The 23170-nt window shown below is 46.6% G+C and overlaps 1 protein-coding gene across 3 annotated transcripts in view; it reads left to right on the forward strand.

Annotated features, from left to right (window-relative positions):
• LOC106578757 (zinc finger MIZ domain-containing protein 1) overlaps positions 1-23170 on the forward strand; it is a 389252-nt gene that overhangs the window by 329174 nt on the left and 36908 nt on the right. For all 3 annotated transcript variants that reach the window (XM_045702291.1, XM_045702290.1, XM_045702292.1), the window contains 2 exons: positions 13918-14056; positions 18596-18710. In XM_045702291.1, coding sequence (XP_045558247.1) covers positions 13918-14056; positions 18596-18710 — 254 coding nt within the window. The remainder of the gene's footprint in view (positions 1-13917; positions 14057-18595; positions 18711-23170) is intronic.

Here is a 23170-nt window from a genome sequence, read left to right on the forward strand (position 1 = left end):
CAGGCCCTAGGATGTACCCTCAGGCCCTAGGATGTACCCTCAGACCCTAGGATGTACCCTCAGACCCTAGGATGTACCCTCAGGCCCTAGGATGTACCCTCAGACTCTAGGATGTAACCTCAGGCCCTAGGATGTAACCTCAGACCCTAGGATGTAACCTCAGACCCTAGGATGTACCCTCAGGCCCTAGGATGTACCCTCAGGCCCTAGGATGTACCTTCAGGCCCTAGGATGTACCCTCAGGCCCTAGGATGTACCCTCAGGCCCTAGGATGTACCCTCAGACCCTAGGATGTACCCTCAGAACCTAGGATGTACCCTCAGAACCTAGGATGTAGCCTCAGGCCCTAGGATGAACCCTCAGACCCTAGGATGTACCCTCAGACCCTAGGATGTACCCTCAGACCCTAGGATGTACCCTCAGACGCTAGGATTTACCCTCAGGCCCTAGGATGAACCCTCAGACCCTAGGATGTACCCTCAGACCATAGGATGTACCCTCAGGTCCTAGGATGTACCCTCAGACCCTAGGATGTACCCTCAGAACCTAGGATTTACCCTCAGAGCCTAGGATTTACCCTCAGGCCCTAGGATGTACCGTCAGACCCTAGGATGTACCCTCAGACCCTAGGATGTACCCTCAGGCCCTAGGATGTACCCTCAGGACCTAGGATGTACCCTCAGACCCTAGGATGTACCATCAGGCCCTAGGATGTACCCTCAGGCCCTAGGATGTACCCTCAGACCCTAGGATGTACCCTCAGACCCTAGGATGTACCCTCAGGCCCTAGGATTTACGCTCAGAACCTAGGATTTACCCTCAGGCCCTAGGATTTACCCTCAGGCCCTAGGATGTACCCTCAGGCCCTAGGATGTACCCTCAGAGCCTAGGATTTACCCTCAGGCCCTAGGATGTACCGTCAGACCCTAGGATGTACCCTCAGACCCTAGGATGTACCCTCAGGCCCTAGGATGTACCCTCAGGCCCTAGGATGTACCCTCAGGCCCTAGGATGTACCTTCAGGCCCTAGGATGTACCCTCAGAACCTAGGATATACCCTCAGGCCCTAGGATGTACCCTCAGGCCCTAGGATGTACCCTCAGGTCCTAGGATGTACCCTCAGAACCTAGGATGTACCCTCAGAACCTAGGATGTACCCTCAGGCCCTAGGATGAACCCTCAGACCCTAGGATGTACCCTCAGACCCTAGGATGTACCCTCAGACGCTAGGATTTACCCTCAGGCCCTAGGATGAACCCTCAGACCCTAGGATGTACCCTCAGACCATAGGATGTACCCTCAGGTCCTAGGATGTACCCTCAGACCCTAGGATGTACCCTCAGGTCCTAGGATTTACCCTCAGAACCTAGGATGTACCCTCAGAGCCTAGGATTTACCCTCAGGCCCTAGGATGTACCGTCAGACCCTAGGATGTACCCTCAGACCCTAGGATGTACCCTCAGGCCCTAGGATTTACGCTCAGAACCTAGGATTTACCCTCAGGCCCTAGGATGTACCCTCAGGCCCTAGGATTTACCCTCAGGCACTTGGATGTACCCTCAGGCCCTAGGTGTACCCTCAGACCCTAGGATTTACCCTCAGACCCTAGGATGTACCCTCAGGCCCTATGATTTACCCTCAGAACCTAGGATTTACCCTCAGGCCCTAGGATGTACCCTCAGACCCTAGGATGTACCCTCAGGCCCTAGGATGTACCCTCAGAGCCTAGGATTTACCCTCAGGCCCTAGGATGTACCGTCAGACCCTAGGATGTACCCTCAGACCCTAGGATGTACCCTCAGGCCCTAGGATGTACCCTCAGGCCCTAGGATGTACCCTCAGGCCCTAGGATGTACCCTCAGGCCCTAGGATGTACCCTCAGACCCTAGGATGTACCCTCAGGCCCTAGGATTTACGCTCAGAACCTCGGATTTACCCTCAGGCCCTAGGATGTACCCTCAGACCCTAGGATTTACCCTCAGGCCCTAGGATGTACCCTCAGACCCTAGGATTTACCCTCAGGCCCTTGGATGTACCCTCAGACGTACCCTCAGACCCTAGGATTTACCCTCAGGCCCTAGGATGTACCCTCAGGCCCTATGATGCACCCTCAGAACCTAGGATTTAACCTGTTTCATTTTTGAATATGTTTTGTTTATATAATTAATACAAAATGTTTTTTAGTGACGTCTTAACTCTCTGCTAGCTTCATCTCAGAAGGGAAACAGTATTATGGTTTGGGGAGAGAGGAAAAAGGGAGGGAGAATTTAACAACTGTTAGGCAGGCCGCTCATGTCGTTTTTTAATGTCTCCCTGGGGCTTTATGAGAGAGAGAGAGAGAGAGAGAGAGAGAGAGAGAGAGAGAGAGAGAGAGAGAGAGAGAGAGAGAGAGAGAGAGAGAGAGAGAGAGAGAGAGAGAGAGAGAGAGAGAGAGAGAGAGAGAGAGAGAGAGAGAGAGAGAGAGAGAGAGAGAGAGAGAGAGTGAAAGAGAGAGAGAGAGAGTGAGTGTTGGAAAGAGAGAGAGAGAGAGAGACAGTGAGATAGTGAGAGAGAGACAGTGAGATAGAGAGAGCAGGAAAGAGAGAGACAGTGAGATGGAAAGAGAGAGAGAGACAGTGAGATGGAAAGAGAAAGAGAAATAAGAGAGACAGTGAGATAGAGAGAGAGACAGTGAGAGAGAGACAGTGAGAGAGAGAGAGAGACAGTGAGATAGATAGAGAGAGCAGGAAAGAGATAGAGAGCAGGAGAGAGAGAGAGAGAGAGAGAGAGACAGTGAGATAGAGAAAGCAGGAAAGCGAGAGAGAGAGACAGAGAGAGAGAGAGACAGTGAGATAGGGAGAGCAGGAAAGCGAGAGAGAGACAGTGAGATAGAAAGAGAGAGCATAATGTGAGTGTTGCCTGAACCAGCCAGCAGTCTCAGTAGATGTATTACTGCCCTTTAATGTAGCTGACCATCAGGGAACACAACTGGGGACCAATATCAATACAACACACACACACCACAGTCAGGCAGACCCCTGAGACTAATCTACTAGGCAAAGATGATAAGATACGCTCCTCTCCCCTCCCTCTGTCCTCTCCCCTCTCCCCTCCCACCCTCCATCCTACCCCTCCCTCTGTCCTTTCCCCTCCCACCCTCTATCCTCTCCTCTCCCCTCCCTCTGTCCTCTCCCCTCCCTCTGTGTCCTCTCCCCTCCCTCCCTCTTTCCCTCTTTCCTGCCCTCCCCTCCTTCTCTCCCTCTCTCTCACTCCCTCCTTCCTCCCTCACTCCCTCCCTCCTTCCTTCCTTCTTTCCTTCCTTCCCCTCATTCCCTCTGTCCCTTCCTCCTTCCTCCCTTCTTCCATCCTTCCTTTCTCCTCCCTCCTTCATTTCTTCCCTCCCTCCTTCCTTCCCCTCATTCCCTCCGTCCCTTCCTCCTTCCTCCCTTCTTCCATCCTTCCTTTCTCCTCCCTCCTTCATTTCTTCCCTCCCTCCCTTCCCCTCTCCATGTTTATGGAATAAAGACCTTACACTCACTAGCTGTTAAAACATATTGTATCAGACTAACGTTATCCTATTGGTTAAACACTAACTGGCAGCTATGTGTAGCCTGTATTGGAACAGCAGTGTAAATTGAATCCCAGACAAGAGGAACACCTGAACTGATTATCTCCGAGCTGTCGGCGTGACTTGTGGAGAAACCTGTTGTGAAAGGGAGGAGAAACAGAGGAGGAGGATAGGAGAGAGGGAGGAGAAACAGAGGAGGAGGATAGGAGAGAGGGAGGAGAAACAGAGGAGGAGGATAGGAGAGAGGGAGGAGAAACAGAGGAGGAGGATAGGAGAGAGGGAGGAGAAACAGAGGAGGAGGATAGGAGAGAGGGAGGAGAAACAGAGGAGGAGGATAGGAGGGAGGGAGGAGAAACAGAGGAGGAGGATAGGAGAGAGGGAGGAGAAACAGAGGAGGAGGATAGGAGGGAGGGAGGAGAAACAGAGGAGGAGGATAGGGGGGAGGGAGGAGAAACAGAGGAGAAACAGTCAGCCTTTTGCGTTAATCAACCTTGATTCTCCACTGTCCCCTTGGAAAGGTCTGAGGAGGGTGGCGGGGAGAGAGGAAGGAAATAGAGAGAGAGGAGGGGTGAGAGGTGGAGGGGGAGAGGAAGGAAATAGAGGGAGAGGGGCGAGGAGGGGTGAGAGGTGGAGGGCAGTATGAGGGAGGAAATAGAGGGAGAAGAGAGGAGGGGAGGGGGGTGAGAGGGGGAGGGGAGTATGAGGGAGGAAATAGAGGGGTAGGAGAGGAGGGAGAGGAGGGGTGAGAGGGGGGAGAGGAGGGGTAAGAGGTGGAAGGGAGTATGAGGGAGGAAATAGAGGGGTAGGAGGGGTGAGAGGGGGAGGGGTTAAGAGGCGTATGAAGGAGGAAGAGGAGGGGTGAGAGGGGGAGGGGAGTATGAGGGAGGAAGCAGGAGGGTGAAGAGGTGACAAATCGTATTACCCTGTTCTGTCATATGAAACCTCAAACCTGAAGTTGAGCCTTTTGAGTCAATGCCCCTTTAAATTGATCAGACTGCCCCTTTAAATTGGTCAGGCTCTGTGGACTGCCCTTTAAATTGGTCAGACTGCCCCTTAAACAGGTCAGGCTCTGTGGACTGCCCCTTTAAATTGGTGACTGCCGCTTAAACAGGTCAGGCTCTGTGGACTGCCCCTTTAAATTGGTCAGACTGCCCCTTAAACAGGTCAGGCTCTGTGGACTGCCCCTTTAAATTGGTCAGACTGCCCCTTAAACAGGTCAGGATCTGTGGACTGCCCCTTTAAAGATGTTGTTATCAGCGGAGGTGGTGATTTTGTGTGGCCATAAGCTCTTATCTAACGGTGGGGTAAAATAATTCCCCTTTAAGTGGTGGGGCGGGATATTATTGGTCTCTCTCTCTCTCGTTTAAATTTCAATTTAAGGGCTTTATTGGCATGGAAAAAAATATGTTAACATTGTCAAAGCAAGTGAAATAGATAATAAAGAAAAGTGAAATAAACAATACAAAATGAACAATAAACATTACACTCACAAAGTTTAAAAATGTCAAATTTACTATTATGTCTATGTACAGCGTTGTTTTAAAAAAAATTATTTACACTTTATTTAACTAGGCAAGTCGTAATGAGTTGTAATGATGTGCAAATAGTTAAAGTACAAAAGGAAAAAATAAATAAACATAAATATGGGTTGTATTTACAATGTTATTTGTTCTTCACTGGTTGCCCTTTTCTTGTGGCAACAGGTCACAAATCTTGCTGCTGTGATGGCACACTGTGGTATTTCGCCCCGTAGATATAGGAGTTTAACAAAATTAGATTGGTTTTTAAATTCTTTGTGGGTCTGTGTAATCTGAGGGAAATATGTGTCTCTAATATGGTCATACATTTGGCAGGAGGTTAGGAAATGCAGCTCAGTTTCCACCTCATTTTGTGGGCAGTGTTTCCCTCTCTATCTCTATCTCCTCAATGTGCCCTGTCACTGCTCAGCTCAAACACACTGTTGTTTTCATTGCACTCTCTTTCTCTCTCTCTCTTTCTTTCTCTCCCCTTCCCTCTCTCCCTCTCAGTATAATTCCTCCTGCGGGTCTCAGCGGCACGGTTTGGGGGAAACTTGTGGGACATGTTTATCAACATGAGAGAGGTGTGATTTAGCCTGGTTAGTCTCTTGTTGTAACAGAATAATGGTTGAGGTGAGTTAGCCTGGTTAGCCTCTTGTTGTAACAGAATAATGGTTGAGGTGAGTTAGCCTGGTTAGTCTCTTGTTGTAACAGAATAATGGTTGAGGTGAGTTAGCCTGGTTAGCCTCTTGTTGTAACAGAATAATGGTAGAGGTGAGTTAGCCTGGTTAGCCTCTTGTTGTAACAGAATAATGGTTGAGGTGAGTTAGCCTGGTTAGCCTCTTGTTGTAACAGAATAATGGTAGAGGTGAGTTAGCCTGCTTAGCCTCTTGTTGTAACAGAATAATGGTAGAGGTGAGTTAGCCTGGTTAGCCTCTTGTTGTAACAGAATAATGGTAGAGCTGAGTTAGCCTGGTTAGCCTCTTGTTGTAACAGAATAATGGTAGAGCTGAGTTAGCCTGGTTAGCCTCTTGTTGTAACAGAATAATGGTAGAGCTGAGTTAGCCTGGTTAGCCTCTTGTTGTAACAGAATAATGGTAGAGGTGAGTTAGCCTGGTTAGCCTCTTGTTGTAACAGAATAATGGTAGAGCTGAGTTAGCCTGGTTAGCCTCTTGTTGTAACAAAATAATGGTAGAGCTGAGTTAGCCTGGTTAGCCTCTTGTTGTAACAGAATAATGGTAGAGCTGAGTTAGCCTGGTTAGCCTCTTGTTGTAACAGAATAATGGTTGAGGTGAGTTAGCCTGGTTAGCCTCTTGTTGTAACAGAATAATGGTAGAGGTGAGTTAGCCTGGTTAGCCTCTTTTTGTAACAGAATAATGGTAGAGGTGAGTTAGCCTGGTTAGCCTCTCATCAGAGGTGTACCCCTCTCCTTTGTTCAACAGCTCTAGCTAAATACACTGTCCACCCTTACCGCTGTTCTGCCTTTGTTTCCCCCCTCCGTTTAGGTCTTCAATCTCTCCTCTTGTGCCTTGTGTTGTGAATGACACCTGAAAAAGAGCTGATAGGGTTTGATGAAGGCCTGATCATTCCCAGTCCCAACCCTTTCCCTAGTTACGGCCCCAGTCCCAACCCTTTCCCTAGTTACGGCCCCAGTTCCAACCCTTTCTCTAGTTACAACCCCAGTCCCAACCCTTTCCCTAGTTACAACCTCAGTCCCAACCCTTTCCCTAGTTACAACCCCAGTCCCAACCCTTTCCCTAGTTACAACCTCAGTCCCAACCCTTTCCCTAGTTACAACCTCAGTCCCAACCCTTTCCCTAGTTACAACCCCAGTCCCAACCCTTTCCCTAGTTACAACCTCAGTCCCAACCCTTTCCCTAGTTACAACCTCAGTCCCAACCCTTTCCCTAGTTACAACCTCAGTCCCAACCCTTTCCCTAGTTACAACCCCAGTCCCAACCCTTTCCCTAGTTACAACCCCAGTCCCAACCCTTTCTCTAGTTACAACCCCAGTCCCAACCCTTTCCCTAGTTACAACCCCAGTCCCAACCCTTTCCCTAGTTACAACCTCAGTCCCAACCCTTTCCCTAGTTACAACCCCAGTCCCAACCCTTTCCCTAGTTACAACCCCAGTCCCAACCCTTTCTCTAGTTACAACCCCAGTCCCAACCCTTTCTCTAGTTACAACCCCAGTCCCAACCCTTTCCCTAGTTACAACCCCAGTCCCAACCCTTTCCCTAGTTACAACCCCAGTCCCAACCCTTTCCCTAGTTACAACCCCAGTCCCAACCCTTTCCCTAGTTACAACCCCAGTCCCAACCCTTTCCCTAGTTACAACCTCAGTCCCAACCCTTTCCCTAGTTACAACCCCAGTCCCAACCCTTTCCCTAGTTACAACCCCAGTCCCAACCCTTTCCCTAGTTACAACCCCAGTCCCAACCCTTTCCCTAGTTACAACCCCAGTCCCAACCCTTTCCCTAGTTACAACCCCAGTCCCAACCCTTTCCCTAGTTACAACCTCAGTCCCAACCCTTTCCCTAGTTACAACCCCAGACCCAACCCTTTCCCTAGTTACAACCCCAGTCCCAACCCTTTCTCTAGTTACAACCTCAGTCCCAACCCTTTCCCTAGTTACAACCCCAGTCCCAACCCTTTCTCTAGTTACAACCTCAGTCCCAACCCTTTCCCTAGTTACAACCCCAGTCCCAACCCTTTCCCTAGTTACAACCTCAGTCCCAACCTTTTCCCTAGTTACAACCCCAGTCCCAACCCCAGACCCAACCCTTTCCCTAGTTACAACCCCAGTCCCAACCCTTTCCCTAGTTACAACCCCAGTCCCAACCCTTTCTCTAGTTACAACCCCAGTCCCAACCCCAGTCCCAACCCTTTCCCTAGTTACAACCCCAGTCCCAACCTTTTCCCTAGTTACATCCCCAGCGTCACCCTCACATCAACCACAACCCCCTTCCACAGGCTCAACCCAGACTCAGTCTAGCCTAAGCCAGATAGTCCCTATCCCTGACCTTAACAGTACCCATAAAGTCCCAGCCCCAATCCAGGCCAGCTGTAACCCAACCTAGCCCTAACCCAACCCAGCCCTAACCCAGCTCAGCCCTAACCCAGCCCTAAAGCAGGCCAGCCCTAACCCAGGCCAGCCCTAACCCAGGCCAGCCCTAACCCAGGCCAGCCCTAACCCAGGCCAGCTCTAACCCAGGCCAGCCCTAACCCAGGCCAGCTCTAACCAAGCCCAGCTGTAACCCAGGCCAGCAATAACAGAGCAGTCTGTCTCCTGGCACCTGCCTTGCCAGAGTATGGAGGGAGGGAGGGAGGGAGGGAGGGAGGGGGATGAAAAACCCAGCTGCCTCTGTGCCTGGGCCCTGTGAGGCTTCTAAATGAGAGGGAGGAGAGGAGGAGAGAGGGAGGGAGGGAGGGAGGGACTGCTGGCACCATCTGGACATGTCTTCTGTATTCCAGTCCTCATCTTTACACAGAGCCAGACTGGTGTCTTCTGTATTCCACCCCTCATCTTAACACAGAGCCAGACTGGTGTCTTCTGTATTCCACCCCTCATCTTAACACAGAGCCAGACTGGTGTCTTCTGTATTCCACCCCTCATCTTTACACAGAGCCAGTCTGGTGTCTTCTGTATTCCAGCCCTCATCTTAACACAGAGCCAGACTGGTGTCTTCTGTATTCCAGTCCTCATCTTTACACAGAGCCAGACTGGTGTCTTCTGTATTCCACCCCTCATCTTTACACAGAGCCAGTCTGGTGTTTTCTGTATTCCAGTCCTCATCTTTACACAGAGCCAGTCTGGTGTTTTCTGTATTCCAGTCCTCATCTTAACACAGAGCCAGTCTGGTGTTTTCTGTATTCCAGTCCTCATCTTTACACAGAGCCAGTCTGGTGTTTTCTGTATTCCAGTCCTCATCTTAACACAGAGCCAGTCTGGTGTTTTCTGTATTCCAGTCCTCATCTTTACACAGAGCCAGTCTGGTGTCTTCTGTATTCCAGTCCTCATCTTTACACAGAGCCAGACTGGTGTCTTCTGTATTCCAGTCCTCATCTTAACACAGAGCCAGACTGGTGTCTTCTGTATTCCAGTCCTCATCTTTACACAGAGCCAGACTGGTGTCTTCTGTATTCCAGCCCTCATCTTTACACAGAGCCAGTCTGGTGTCTTCTGTATTCCAGTCCTCATCTTTACACAGAGCCAGTCTGGTGTCTTCTGTATTCCACCCCTCATCTTTACACAGAGCCAGACTGGTGTCTTCTGTATTCCACCCCTCATCTTTACACAGAGCCAGACTGGTGTTTTCTGTATTCCAGCCCTCATCTTTACACAGAGCCAGTCTGGTGTTTTCTGTATTCCAGTCCTCATCTTTACACAGAGCCAGTCTGGTGTTTTCTGTATTCCAGCCCTCATCTTTACACAGAGCCAGTCTGGTGTTTTCTGTATTCCAGCCCTCATCTTTACACAGAGCCAGTCTGGTGTTTTCTGTATTCCAGTCCTCATCTTTACACAGAGCCAGTCTGGTGTTTTCTGTATTCCAGCCCTCATCTTTACACAGAGCCAGACTGGTTTGCTCAGTGTTCAAATGAAACGAGAGCTGACTTTTGGGGCTAGAAGCTCTCTTTCTCTCTCTGACTGAAGTAGGCTGTCTGAGGGGGTAGAGGGTATCTGTGTGTGTGTCTTAATCTCTGAGTTGTTTATGAAGGAAGCTAGATGCTTTAGTTTTTTCTTCCCTCCAGGTCCATCAGCCTTCTGCGGTTCTTCTCTTGAGAGCCAGGTCTGCCTACGGCGGCCTTTCTCAATAGCAAGGCTATGCTCACTGAGTCTGTACATAGTTAAATATTTCCTTAAGTTTGGGTCAGTCACAGTGGTCAGGTATTTTGCCACTGTGTCCTCTCTGTTTAGGGCCAAATAGCATTCTGGTTTGCACAGTTTTTATGTTAATTCTGTCTCTCTCTCTCTTTCTCTCCCACTCCTCTCCCTCTTGTCTTTCCATCTCTCTCCCTCATCTCTCACACAGACATGGCATAATAGTCAGTCAGTCCCTGTGTGCGTGTGTTATATTATACTGATGTGATTGATCCCTGCTTACTGTCACTGAGCTTCACACTGATGTATCTGACCCCTGAACCCTGTTTACTGTCACTGAGCTTCACACTGATGTGATTGACCCTGATCCCTGTTTACTGTCACTGAGCCTCACACTGATGTAACTGACCCCTGTTTACTGTCACTGAGCCTCACAATGATGTGATTGACCCTGATCCCTTTTTACTGTCACTGAGCCTCACACTGATGTAACTGACCCCTGTTTACTGTCACTGAGCCTCACACTGATGTAACTGACCCCTGTTTACTGTCACTGAGCCTCTCACTGATGTAACTGACCCCTGTTTACTGTCACTGAGCCTTACACTGATGTAACTGACCCCTGTTTACTGTCACTGAGCCTCACAATGATGTAACTGACCCCTGTTTACTGTCACTGAGCCTCACACTGATGTAACTGACCCCTGTTTACTGTCACTGAGCCTCACACTGATGTAACTGACCCCTGTTTACTGTCACTGAGCCTCTCACTGATGTATCTGACCCCTGTTTACTGTCACTGAGCCTCACACTGATGTATCTGACCCCTGTTTACTGTCACTGAGCCTCACACTGATGTATCTGACCCCTGTTTACTGTCACTGAGCCTCTCACTGATGTATCTGACCCCTGTTTACTGTCACTGAGCTTCACACTGATGTATCTGACCCCTGTTTACTGTCACTGAGCCTCACACTGATGTATCTGACCCCTGTTTACTGTCACTGAGCTTCTCACTGATGTATCTGACCCCTGTTTACTGTCACTGAGCCTCTCACTGATGTATCTGACCCCTGTTTACTGTCACTGATGTTTTTTTTAATTTTACCTTTATTTAACCAGGCAAGTCAGTTAAGAACCAATTTCTATTTACAATGACGGCCTAGGAACAGTGGGTTAACTGCCTTGTTCAGGGGCAGAACGACAGATGTTTACCTTGTCAACTCAGAGATTCGATCCAGCAACCTTTCGGTTACTAGTCCAACGCTCTAACCACTAGGCTTACTGCTGCCCCAAAGTGTGATGTAACTGAAGACGCATGCACTTACGCACGCACGCACGCACTTACGCACGCGCACACAAACACACACACACACACACACACACACACACACACACACACACACACACACACACACACACACACACACACACACACACACACACACACACACACACAGAGTTTCATCCCGCTCCTCAGTGTAGAAGCAGTGCTGCTGTGAATCACAAGAGGTGGCTGGCCTCTCCTCTGCTTTGATTGGTCCCACATTCTCTTTCTTTGCTACCGCCGTTCCGTGGTGCTGGCCGGGATAAAGAGAACGAGAATAAAGGAAAAGTGTCTCTTTTGTAGTTGGCACACTGCTAAAGATGGACCCCCCCTCAGTTACCTGACCAGCGAGCAGTAGGTAGGTAGAGACAGATGGAGGGAGGTAGACCGGTAGGTAGAGAGGAAGCTAGAGATGGAGGGAGGTAGAGAGGAAGCTAGAGATGGAGGGAGGTAGAGAGGAAGCTAGAGATGTAGAGAGGAAGCTAGAGATGGAGGGAGGTAGAGAGGAAGGTAGAGATGGAGGGAGGTAGAGAGAAATCTAGAGATGGAGGGAGGTAGAGAGGAAGGTAGAGATGGAGGTGGAGGTAGAGGAAAATAGTGAGGGACGTGGGGAGGGAGGGAGGGAGGTAGGAGGGAAGGAAGAAAGTGGGGAGGGAGGGAAGCAGGGATGTGGCGAGGGAAGGAGGAAAGGAGGTGGGAGGGAGGGAAGGAAGGAGGGAAGGAGGGGGGAGGGAAGGAGGGAGGGAGGGAGGGAAGCGGGGAGGTAGGTAGAGGGAAGGAGGGAAGCAGGGAGGAAGGTAGAGAGGGAAGGAGGGAGGGAGGTAGGGAGGGAGGGATTCAGTCCATCTGAGGGATCTGTAGGGCCAGACTGAACCCTAGTGGACAAGGACAGAAGTGACACTGAGTTGGCTGGTTTGGTAGTGGGGTAGTGGTTTTCAAAACATTCCTCGGGGACCCCCAGATGTTTCACAACGTTGTTGTAGTCCTGAACTGGCTCACCTGATTCACCTAGTAAAGGGCTTGATGATTAGTTGACAAGTTGAATCAGGTGCTAGCTCTGGAATAGATGAAATACATGGAACAACTGAAGGTCCCAGAGGAGAGGTTTGACATTCGCTGTTCTATAACATGGAACGACTGGAGGTCCCAGAGGAGAGGTTTGACATTCGCTGTTCTATAACATGGAACGACTGGAGGTCCCAGAGGAGAGGTTTGACATTCGCTGTTCTATAACATGGAACGACTGAAGGTCCCAGAGGAGAGGTTTGACATTCGCTGTTCTATAACATGGGACGACTGGAGGTCCCAGAGGAGAGGTTTGACATTCGCTGTTCTATAACATGGAACGACTGGAGGTCCCAGAGGAGAGGTTTGACATTCGCTGTTCTATAACATGGGACGACTGGAGGTCCCAGAGGAGAGGTTTGACATTCGCTGTTCTATAACATGGGACGACTGGAGGTCCCAGAGGAGAGGTTTGACATTCGCTGTTCTATAACATGGAACGACTGGAGGTCCCAGAGGAGAGGTTTGACATTCGCTGTTCTATAACATGGGACGACTGGAGGTCCCAGAGGAGAGGTTTGACATTCGCTGTTCTATAACATGGAACGACTGGAGGTCCCAGAGGAGAGGTTTGACATTCGCTGTTCTATAACATGGAACGACTGGAGGTCCCAGAGGAGAGGTTTGACATTCGCTGTTCTATAACATGGGACGACTGGAGGTCCCAGAGGAGAGGTTTGACATTCGCTGTTCTATAACATGGAACGACTGGAGGTCCCAGAGGAGAGGTTTGACATTCGCTGTTCTATAACATGGAACGACTGGAGGTCCCAGAGGAGAGGTTTGAGACCACCTGTACTAAAGCACTTTGTGGGATGTTCTGCACTGTCAGCAGGTGGTCCATTACATTTCAATGTGTTTGTCGTTGATTTTTCATCTGTCCTTTCTCTCTCACACCTCTGTGGGAGGTCTGGCTGTGGAAGCCTGTTATACTGGGAATACAGCCCAAATCACACCCTATTCCCTATGTGCTGCAGAGGAGAAGGATGAGATGAGGAGAGTGATGAGGGATCAGAGAGAGGAGAGGAGGATGAAAGGAGAGGAGAGTGATGAGGGATCAGAGAGAGGAGAGGAGGATGAAAGGAGAGGAGAGAGCGTTCAGAGAGAGGAGAGGAGAGAAGAGAGGAGAGGAGAGAGAGATCAGGGAGAGGAGAAAGGGGTCAGAGAGAGGAGAGGAGAGAGAGATCAGGGAGAGGAGAGGACAGAGGAGAGGAGAGAGAGGAGAGAGAGATCAGGGAGAGGAGAGAGGGGTCAGAGAGAGGAGAGGAGAGAGAGATCAGGGAGAGGAGAGAGGGGTCAGAGAGAGGAGAGAGAGGGAATAGCGTGCCAATGGGGATGTATCCTATCTGTGCTGATATCACTCCTACCAGGAGTGGATTTTAACAGTCAGGACTAATGTGTTCTCATCCCTCTGTCCTCCCATCCCTCTCCTCTCCTCCTCTCATCCCTCTCTACTCGTATCCCTCTCTCCTCCCTCCTCATCCTTCTATCCTCTCCTCTCTCCTTCTCTCCTCTCCTCTCATCCCTCTCTCCTCTCTTCTCATCCCTCTACCCTCTCCTCTCTCTCCCCTCTCCTCTCATCCCTCTCTCCTCTCCTCTCCTCTCCTCTCTCTCCTCTCTCCTCCCCTCCTCCTTCCAGCCTTGTTATCGTCTTGGTGTGAGGAGCTGGGTCGTCTCCTCCTCCTCCGTCATCAGAAGAACAGACAGAACGAACCACCCCAGGGGGGGGTTCCTATGCAGCTCACCATGCACTCCATGAAGCCCACCCTGTCACACAGGTCAGTACACACACACACACACACACACACACACACACACATATATATAGACACACACAAACACGTAGACACACACACACACACACACGTAGACACACATATAGACACACACACACACACACACACGTAGACACACACACACGTAGACACACACACACGTAGGCATAGACACACACACACACACACACACACACACGTAGACACACACACATGTAGACACACACACACACACACACACACACACATGTAGACACACACACCGTAGACACACACACACGTAGACACACACACGTAGACACACACACGTAGACACACACACACACACACACACAGGTAGACACACACACACATGTAGACACACACACACACACGTAGACACACACACACACACACGTAGACACACACACGTAGACACACACACACACACACACACGTAGACACACACACACACCGTAGACACACACACACACGTTGACACACACACACACGTAGACACACACACACACACGTAGACACACATATAGACACACACACACACACCGTAGACACACACACACGTAGACACACACACACGTAGGCATAGACACACACACACACACACACACACACACACACACACACACACACACACACACACACACACACACACACACACACACACACACATGTAGACACACACACACACACGTAGACACACACACACGTAGACACACACACACGTAGACACACACACACACACACACACAGGTAGACACACACACACATGTAGACACACACACACACGTAGACACACACACACACACGTAGACACACACACGTAGACACACACACGTAGACACACACACACACACACACGTAGACACACACACACACGTAGACACACACACACAGGTAGACACACACACACTGGTAGACACACACACGTAGACACACACACACACACACAGGTAGACACACACAGGTAGACACACACACACACACGTAGACACACACACACACACACACAGGTAGACACACACACAGACACACACACACACACGTTGACACACACACACACACAGACGTAGACACACACACACACACGTAGACACACACACACACAGACACGTAGCCACACACACACACACGTAGACACACACACACACAGACACACACACAGACACACACACACACACGTTGACACACACACACACACACGTAGACACACACACAGACACACACACACACACGTTGACACACACACACACACAGACGTAGACACACACACACACACGTAGACACACACACACACACACAGACACGTAGCCACACACACACACACACGTAGACACACACACACACGTAGACACACACACACACACACACACACACACACACACAGACACACACACACACACACACGTAGACACACACACACAGACACGTAGCCACACATACCTTACACCCCAGATAGACATTACACCCCAGATAGAACTACTGTCTCTCTCTCTCTCTCCCGCTGTCTCTCTCTCTCCTGCTGTCTCTCTCTGTCTCTCTCTCTCTCCTGCTGTCTCTTTCTCTCTCTCTGTCTCTGTGTCTCTGTTTATGGCAGGCAGCAATGTAGTGCGCTGCCAACCCACAGCTCTCTGCGTCCTCCCCCAACAGGACGGGTAGCCTATCCTCATCAGAGAGGTCTTTGAAACCTTGAATAAGGGTTTCAAATTTGGGGAAATTACACTCTACCTGTTTTATATTTGTGACTCACGACTTGGATTCGTTCTTATGTAGCAAAATTTGAATTGTTGTTTTTTACATTCGACAAAAGTGGAGACACAGAGCTACAAAATGGTATATCATACACTGCATTTGAGGAACAATGGGAAAGTAATTCTGCTTTGAAAGTTGATCAACTTGAAAACTCACTTTTGATAAAATGTCCTTTTGTAGGGGGTGCGTACTGGCGGCAGAGATGTCAGGCGCAGGAGAGCAAAAACTGATTTACAACGGCGCAGTTTAATAAACAAAACCACCGTAAACAGTACAATAAATCAATGGGTAAACAAAACCCGTTACACACCAGCATAACGTGCACAAGCACTACAATAAACAATTCCGGACAAGGACATGGGGGGAACAGAGGGTTAAATACACAACATGTAGTGATGGAATTGAAACCAGGTGTGTGGGAAGACAAGACAAAACAAATGGAAAATTAAAGGTGGATCGGCGAGGGAACCAAGGAGAGGGAACCAACTTCGGCGGAAGTTGTGACACCTTTGAATGTTTTGGTATCTAGTGAAGAGCTTTTCTTTGTCTACACCCATTCAGCATCGTTCACACCCTCTTAAGCTTTAGTCCCACCCATCTCGTTTCGCTCTCGGAGTGTTCAGAGCGCACACTTGACGCACAACTCATCCAGAACGCCGCAGCCCGTCTGGTGTTCAACCTTCCCAAGTTCTCTCACGTCACCCCCGCTCCTCCGCTCTCTCCACTGGCTTCCTGTTGAAGCTCGCATCCGCTACAAGACCATGGTGCTTGCCTACGGAGCTGTGAGGGGAACGGCACCTCCGTACCTTCAGGCTCTGATCATCCACCTCTGGCCTGCTCGCCTCCCTACCTCTGAGGAAGCACAGTTCCCGCTCAGCCCAGTCAAAACTGTTCGCTGCTCTGGCACCCCAATGGTGGAACAAGCTCCCTCACGACGCCAGGACAGCGGAGTCAATCACCACGTTCAGGAGACACCTGAAACCCCACCTCTTTAAGGAATACCTAGAATAGGATAAAGTAATCCTTCTAACCCCCCCCCTTAAAAGATTTAGATGCACTATTGTAAGTGGTTGTTCCACTGGATATCATAAGGTGAATCCACCAATTTGTAAGTCGCTCTGGATAAGAGCGTCTGCTAAATGACTTAAATGTAAATGTAAAATGTAAAACGACACACAACATCTTTTTTTTACCTCTGGATAACATGAAAACACCCTAACCAGCTCTGCTGGCTACAATTTCATTACGCTTTTTTGCAGACATTTACTGACACCGGCCATATTCAACAGGTGTTGTACACTAGCCAGCCAGCTAACATTAGCTAGTTAAACAACAATTATCAGTGCCAACAATGCCACAGTGCTGGGAGTTAACCAACCAAGTCCTGTGTTAGTTAGCTAACATTAGGCTATAACTGGAAAAGAAAACGGCTCTGGGATTGAATAAAAACGTCAGCTAGGGAGCCAGCCAGCTAACGTTAGCTAGCTAGCTAACAGTACACTTTAGCTTGAAATAAAAACCACTTTCTGTCAAAATTACGTGTAATATCTGAAAAATGTAGCTAGCTAACACTAGACTATCTTACCTGTATACATCATCATTTTCTCCGTCTCTTTAGCTATCAGACTCTAATTCCACTGATTTCAAAACTTGATCCTCCAGAAAGTGGAGAGCAACACTTAATGCGCCACTACACAATATTTTTTTTTTAAATCAGCGTTCGACAGGATTACCAACACAGACTGACCAGCTCAAATAGACAGAAGCCTTGACAGACCAATCGCAGACCAATCCGAACTCATCTCTCGGCATGTCCAACCCACTCATTATCTTAGCCAATCATGGCTAGTGGGAAGGTTGCCAACTTTTTCTGTGGCTTAACCAACTAGGCTCGTAATTTAACAATTGTATTTGTATTTACAGAGAACATACAAGTTTGTTATTAAGTCACATGAAAGTTCACATGTTCCAGAAGGCATTTCTGCCAAAAAAAAATGCATTTTGATTTAAAAAAAAAGAGTTTACGTTCAAACAGCCCTCCTGTGAAGTAGTGACCCGCGACATACGCCTAGTTTCCTGAATCGGGTCACATCTTTTACATTTGTCAGGAAATGCAGCTCTGTCTCGGGTTCTGCTGTTGTGCAGTGGTTGTACAGCCTTTCCTCTACAGGGAGCCAGGTTTTCCTGTGTCTACCCTTCTCAATGGCAAGGCTGTGCTCACTGAGCCTGTACTTTGTCAAGGTTTTTCTAAGGTTTTGATCAGTAACCATGGTCAAATAGTTAGCCACGGTGTACTGTCGATTCAGTGCCGGATAGCACTGCATTTTGCTTTGTGCTTGTGTTTCCCAGTAAGTAATTTAGTTTTGTTTTGACTGTTGTAATTTGTTTTATTCTGATTGATTGGATGTTCTGGTCCTGAGGCTCCAGTGTGTTAGTAGAACAGGTTTGTGAACTCAGCCCCAGGACCAGCTCTTTCTCTCTCTCTCTTTCTTTCTCTCTCTCTCCCTCTCTCTTTTTCTTTCTCTCTCTTTCTCTCTCTCTCTCTCTTTCTCTTTCTTTCTCTCTCTCTCTGTATCTCTCTCTCGGTCTGTGTCTCTCTGGAGGATTTTGTTGGGTGTGGGGCATCGGGGGTTCTATGTACAGTGGATGAGAAAGGGGGCTTGGGTCTAACTTTCCAGGTCCGTTAAAATTACGTAAAGTTTGTGCTTTTAATGATGTAGCTATTGGGAATTATTATTATTTTTTTTTTATAAATACGAATCTGTCTTTCTCTCCCTCTGTGTGTGTCTGCAGTGATGGGTCTTTTCCCTACGACTCAGTACCATGGCAACAGAACACCAACCAGCCGCCGGGTTCTCTCTCCGTGGTAACAACCGTCTGGGGTGTCGCCAACACCTCGCAGAGTCAGGTGAGATTACCCAGCATGCTCTGGGTTGTCGCCAAAAACTTGCAGAGTCAGGTGAGATTACCCAGCATGCTCTGGGGTGTCACCAACACCTTGTAGAGTCAGGTGAGATTGCCCAGCATGCTCTGGGGTGTCACCAACACCTTGCAGAGGCAGGTGAGATAACCCAGCATGCTCTGGAACATCTCCAATAGAGGAATATACCTCTACGTTGTTTTAACCAGTGTTGATCCCTGTCTAAATCTAGATTAGAAGTAGTAGTGACTACAGTAGTAATAGTAGTAGAAGTGACTACAGTAGTAATAGTAGTGACTACAGCAGTAATAGTAGTAGTGACTACAGTAGTAATAGCAGTGGTAGTAATAGTAGTAGTGACTACAGTAGTAATAGTAGTAGTGACTACAGTAGTAATAGTAGTAGTAGTGTCTAAATCTAGATTAGTAATAGTAGTGACTACAGTAGTAATAGTAGTAGTAGTGTCTAAATCTAGATTAGTAATAGTAGTGACTACAGTAGTAATAGTAGTAGTAGTGACTACAGCAGTAATAGTAGTAGTAGTAGTGTCTAAATCTAGATGAGTAATAGTGACTACAGTAGTAATAGTAGTAGTGACTACAGTAGTAATAGTAGTTGTGAATACAGTAGTAATAGTAGTAGTAGTAGTGACTACAGTAGAAATAGCAGTAGTAGTGTCTAAATCTAGATTAGGAATAGTAGTGACTACAGTAGTAATAGTAGTAGTAGTGACTACAGTAGTAATAGTAGTAGTAGTGTCTAAATCTAGATTAGTAATAGTGACTACAGTAGTAATAGTAGTAGTGCCTACAGTAGTAATAGTAGTAGTAGTACTCCAGTAGTAATAGTAGTAGTAGTAGTGACAACAGTAGTAATAGTAGTAGTAGTGACTACATTATTAATAGTAGTAGTGACTACAGTATTAATAGTAGTAGTAGTGACTACAGTATTAATAGTAATAGTAGTGACTACAGTATTAATAGTAATTGTGACTACAGTAGTAATAGTAGTGACTACATTAGTAATAGTAGTGATAGTGACTACAGTAGTAATAGTAGTAGTGACCATAGTAGTAGTAGTAGTGACTACAGTAGTAATAATAGTAGTAGTGACTACAGTAGTAATAGTAACTACAGTAGTTATAGTAGTGATGGTGACTACAGTAGTAATAGTAGTAGTAGTGACAACAGTAGTAATAGTTGTAGTAGTGACAACAGTAGTAATAGTTGTAGTAGTGACTACAGTAGTAGTAGTGACTATAGTAGTAATAATAGTAGTAGTGACTACAGTAGTAATAGTAACTACAGTAGTAATAGTAGTAATAGTGACTACAGTAGTAATAGTAGTAGTAGTGACTACAGTAGTAATAGTAGTGATAGTGACTACAATAGTAATAGTAGTAGTGACCACAGTAGTAATAGTAGTAGTAGTGACTACAGTAGTAATAATAGTAATAGTGACTACAGTGGTAGTAATAGTGGAAGTAGTGACTACAGTAGTAATAGTAGTAGTAGTAGTTACTACAGTAGTAATAGTAGTAGTGACTACAGTAGTAATAATAGTAGTAGTGACTACAGTAGTAATAGTAGTAACACTAGCAGTAGTAATAGTAGTGCTAGTGACTACAGTAGTAATAGTAGTGGTAGTGACTACAGAGGTAACAGTAGTAATACTAGCAGTAGTAATAGTGGTGGTAGTGACTACAGAGGTAATAGTAGTAGTGACTACAGTAGTAATAGTAGTAATAGTGACTACAGTAGTAATAGTAGCAGTAGTAATAGTAGTAGTAGTGACTACAGTAGTAATAGTAGTAGTGAATACAGCAGTAATAGTAGTAGTGAATACAGTAGTAATAGTAATAGTGACTGCAGTAGTAGTAGTAGTAGTAATAGTGACTACAGTAGTAGTAATAGTAGTAGTAGTGACTACAGTAGTAATAGTAGTAATAGTAGTAGTGACTGCAGTAGTAATAATAGTATTGACTACAGTAGTAATAGTAGTAGTAGTGACTACAGTAGTAATAGTAGCAGTAGTAACAGTAGTAGTGACTACAGTAGTAATAGTAGTAATAGTGACTACAGTAGTAATAGTTGTGGTGACTACAGTAGTAATGGTAGTAGTGAATGCAGTAGTAATAGTAGTAGTGAATACAGTAGTAATAGTAGTAGTGACTGCAGTAGTAATAATAGTAGTAGTGACTACAGTAGTAATAGTAGTAATAATAGTAGTGACTACAGTAGTAATAGTAGTAGTGAATATAGTAGTAATAGTAATAGTGACTGCAGTAGTAGTAGTAGTGACTACAGTAGCAATTGTAGTGACTACAGTAGTTGTGGCTACAGTAGTAATAGTAGTAGTGACTACAGTAGTAATAGTAGTAGTAGTGACTACAGTAGTAATACTAGTGACAACAGTAGTAATAGTAGTAGTAGTGACTACAGTAGTAATAGTAGTAATAGTGACTGCAGTAGTAATAGTAGTAGTAGTGACTACAGTAGTAATAGTAGTAGTGAATACAGTAGTAATAGTAATAGTGACTGCAGTAGTAGTAGTAGTGACTACAGTAGCAATTGTAGTGACTACAGTAGTTGTGGCTACAGTAGTAATAGTAGTAGTGACTACAGTAGTAATAGTAGTAGTAGTGACTACAGTAGTAATAGTAGTGACAACAGTAGTAATAGTAGTAGTAGTGACTACAGTAGTAATAGTAGTAGTAGTGACTACAGTAGTAATAGTAGTAATAGTGACTGCAGTAGTAATAGTAGTAGTAGTAGTAGTGACTACAGTAGTAATAGTAGTGGTAGTGACTACAGTAGTAATAGTAGTAGTAGTAGTAATAGTATTGGTAGTGACTGCAGTAGTAATTGTAGTAGTAGTAGTAGTAGTAGTAGTAGTAGTAGTGACTGCAGTAGTAATAGTAGTAGTAGTAGTAATAGTAGTGGTAGTTACTACAGTAGTAATAGTAGTAGTAGTGACTACAGTAGTAATAGTAGTAGTAGTGACTATAGTAGTAATAGTGACTACAGTAGTAATAGTAGTAGTAGTAGTGACTACAGTAGTAATAGTAGTAGTGACTACAGTAGTAATAGTAGTAGTAGTAGTAGTGACTACAGTAGTGATAGTAGTAGTAGTAGTAATAGTAGTGGTAGTGACTACAGTAGTAGTAGTAGTAGTAGTAGTGGTAGTGACTGCAGTAGTAATAGTGTTAGTGGTTAGTGTGGTGTTAGTGACTGTAGTACTTTGGTTGCTGTTCCAGTGTAGCAGGTTATGTTATCGACTGGGCAACGACAGAGTAGGCTCGGCTTGCCCGGCTCTCATAAATGCCATAAAATTGACTTAAACCATGGGGATGAACCAGAAAGATCAGATTTAGGCTTTATGGATTTATTTGAGCAGTTTTGTAGTTTGTTGTTGTTTTTATTTATTTTATTTATTTCACCTTTATTTAACCAGGTAGTCAAGTTGAGAACAAGTTCTCATTTACAATTGCGATCTGGCCAAGATAAATTAATGCAGTTCGACACATACAACAACACAGAGTTACACATGCGGTAAAACAAACATACAGTCAATAATACAGTAGAAAAATAAGTTAATATACAATGTGAGCAAATGAGGTGAGATAAGGGAGGTAAAGGCAAAAAAGGCCATGGTGGCAAAGTAAATACAATATAGCAAGCAAAACACTGGAATGGTAGATTTGTAGTAGAAGAAAGTGCAAAGTAGAAATAGAAATAATGGGGTGCAAAGGAGCAAAATAAAAAAATAAATACAGTAGGGGAAGAGGTAGTTGTTTGGGCTAAATTATAGATGGGCTAGGTACAGGTGCAGTGATCTGTGAGCTGCTCTGACAGCTGGTGCTTAAAGCTAGTGAGGGAGATAAGTGTTTCCAGTTTCAGAGATTTTTGTAGTTCGTTCCAATCATTGTTGTTGAGACGTGTTGTGGTTGTGATTCCTTACCATTCTCCTATAAGGTGTACAGAAGGTTTTGCTTATTGCCAGGTTGTCACATGACAATGGAACTCAGATTATGGTATTCTAACTTTCCCCTTACAATTTAGGTTATTTTAAATATTTTAACTATGATAGTTCCAGCCAGAGCAGAGATGGACTGGCCATAGGGCAGTTTTGGCAAATGCCAGATGAGCTGGTCCATCTTTGGCCCAGTGGGCCTGTGTAAATTGTTGGTTTTAGCACATATTGACCATTATTTGACTAATAATGGATGCCTAGAGTGTGTTTGACATGCCCAGGCCCGTTTCAGGTCCCAGTCACTCCCTGACAGACATCAGGTCTCAGTCACTCCCTAATAGACATCATGACACCCAGGTCTCAGTCACTCCCTGACAGACATCAGGTCTCAGTCACTCCCTAATAGACATCATGACACCCAGGTCTCAGTCACTGCCTGATAGACATCATGACACCCAGGTCTCAGTCACTCCCTA

Source organism: Salmo salar, chromosome ssa19 (assembly GCF_905237065.1).
Source record: "Salmo salar chromosome ssa19, Ssal_v3.1, whole genome shotgun sequence".
NCBI classification, from domain to species: domain Eukaryota; kingdom Metazoa; phylum Chordata; class Actinopteri; order Salmoniformes; family Salmonidae; genus Salmo; species Salmo salar.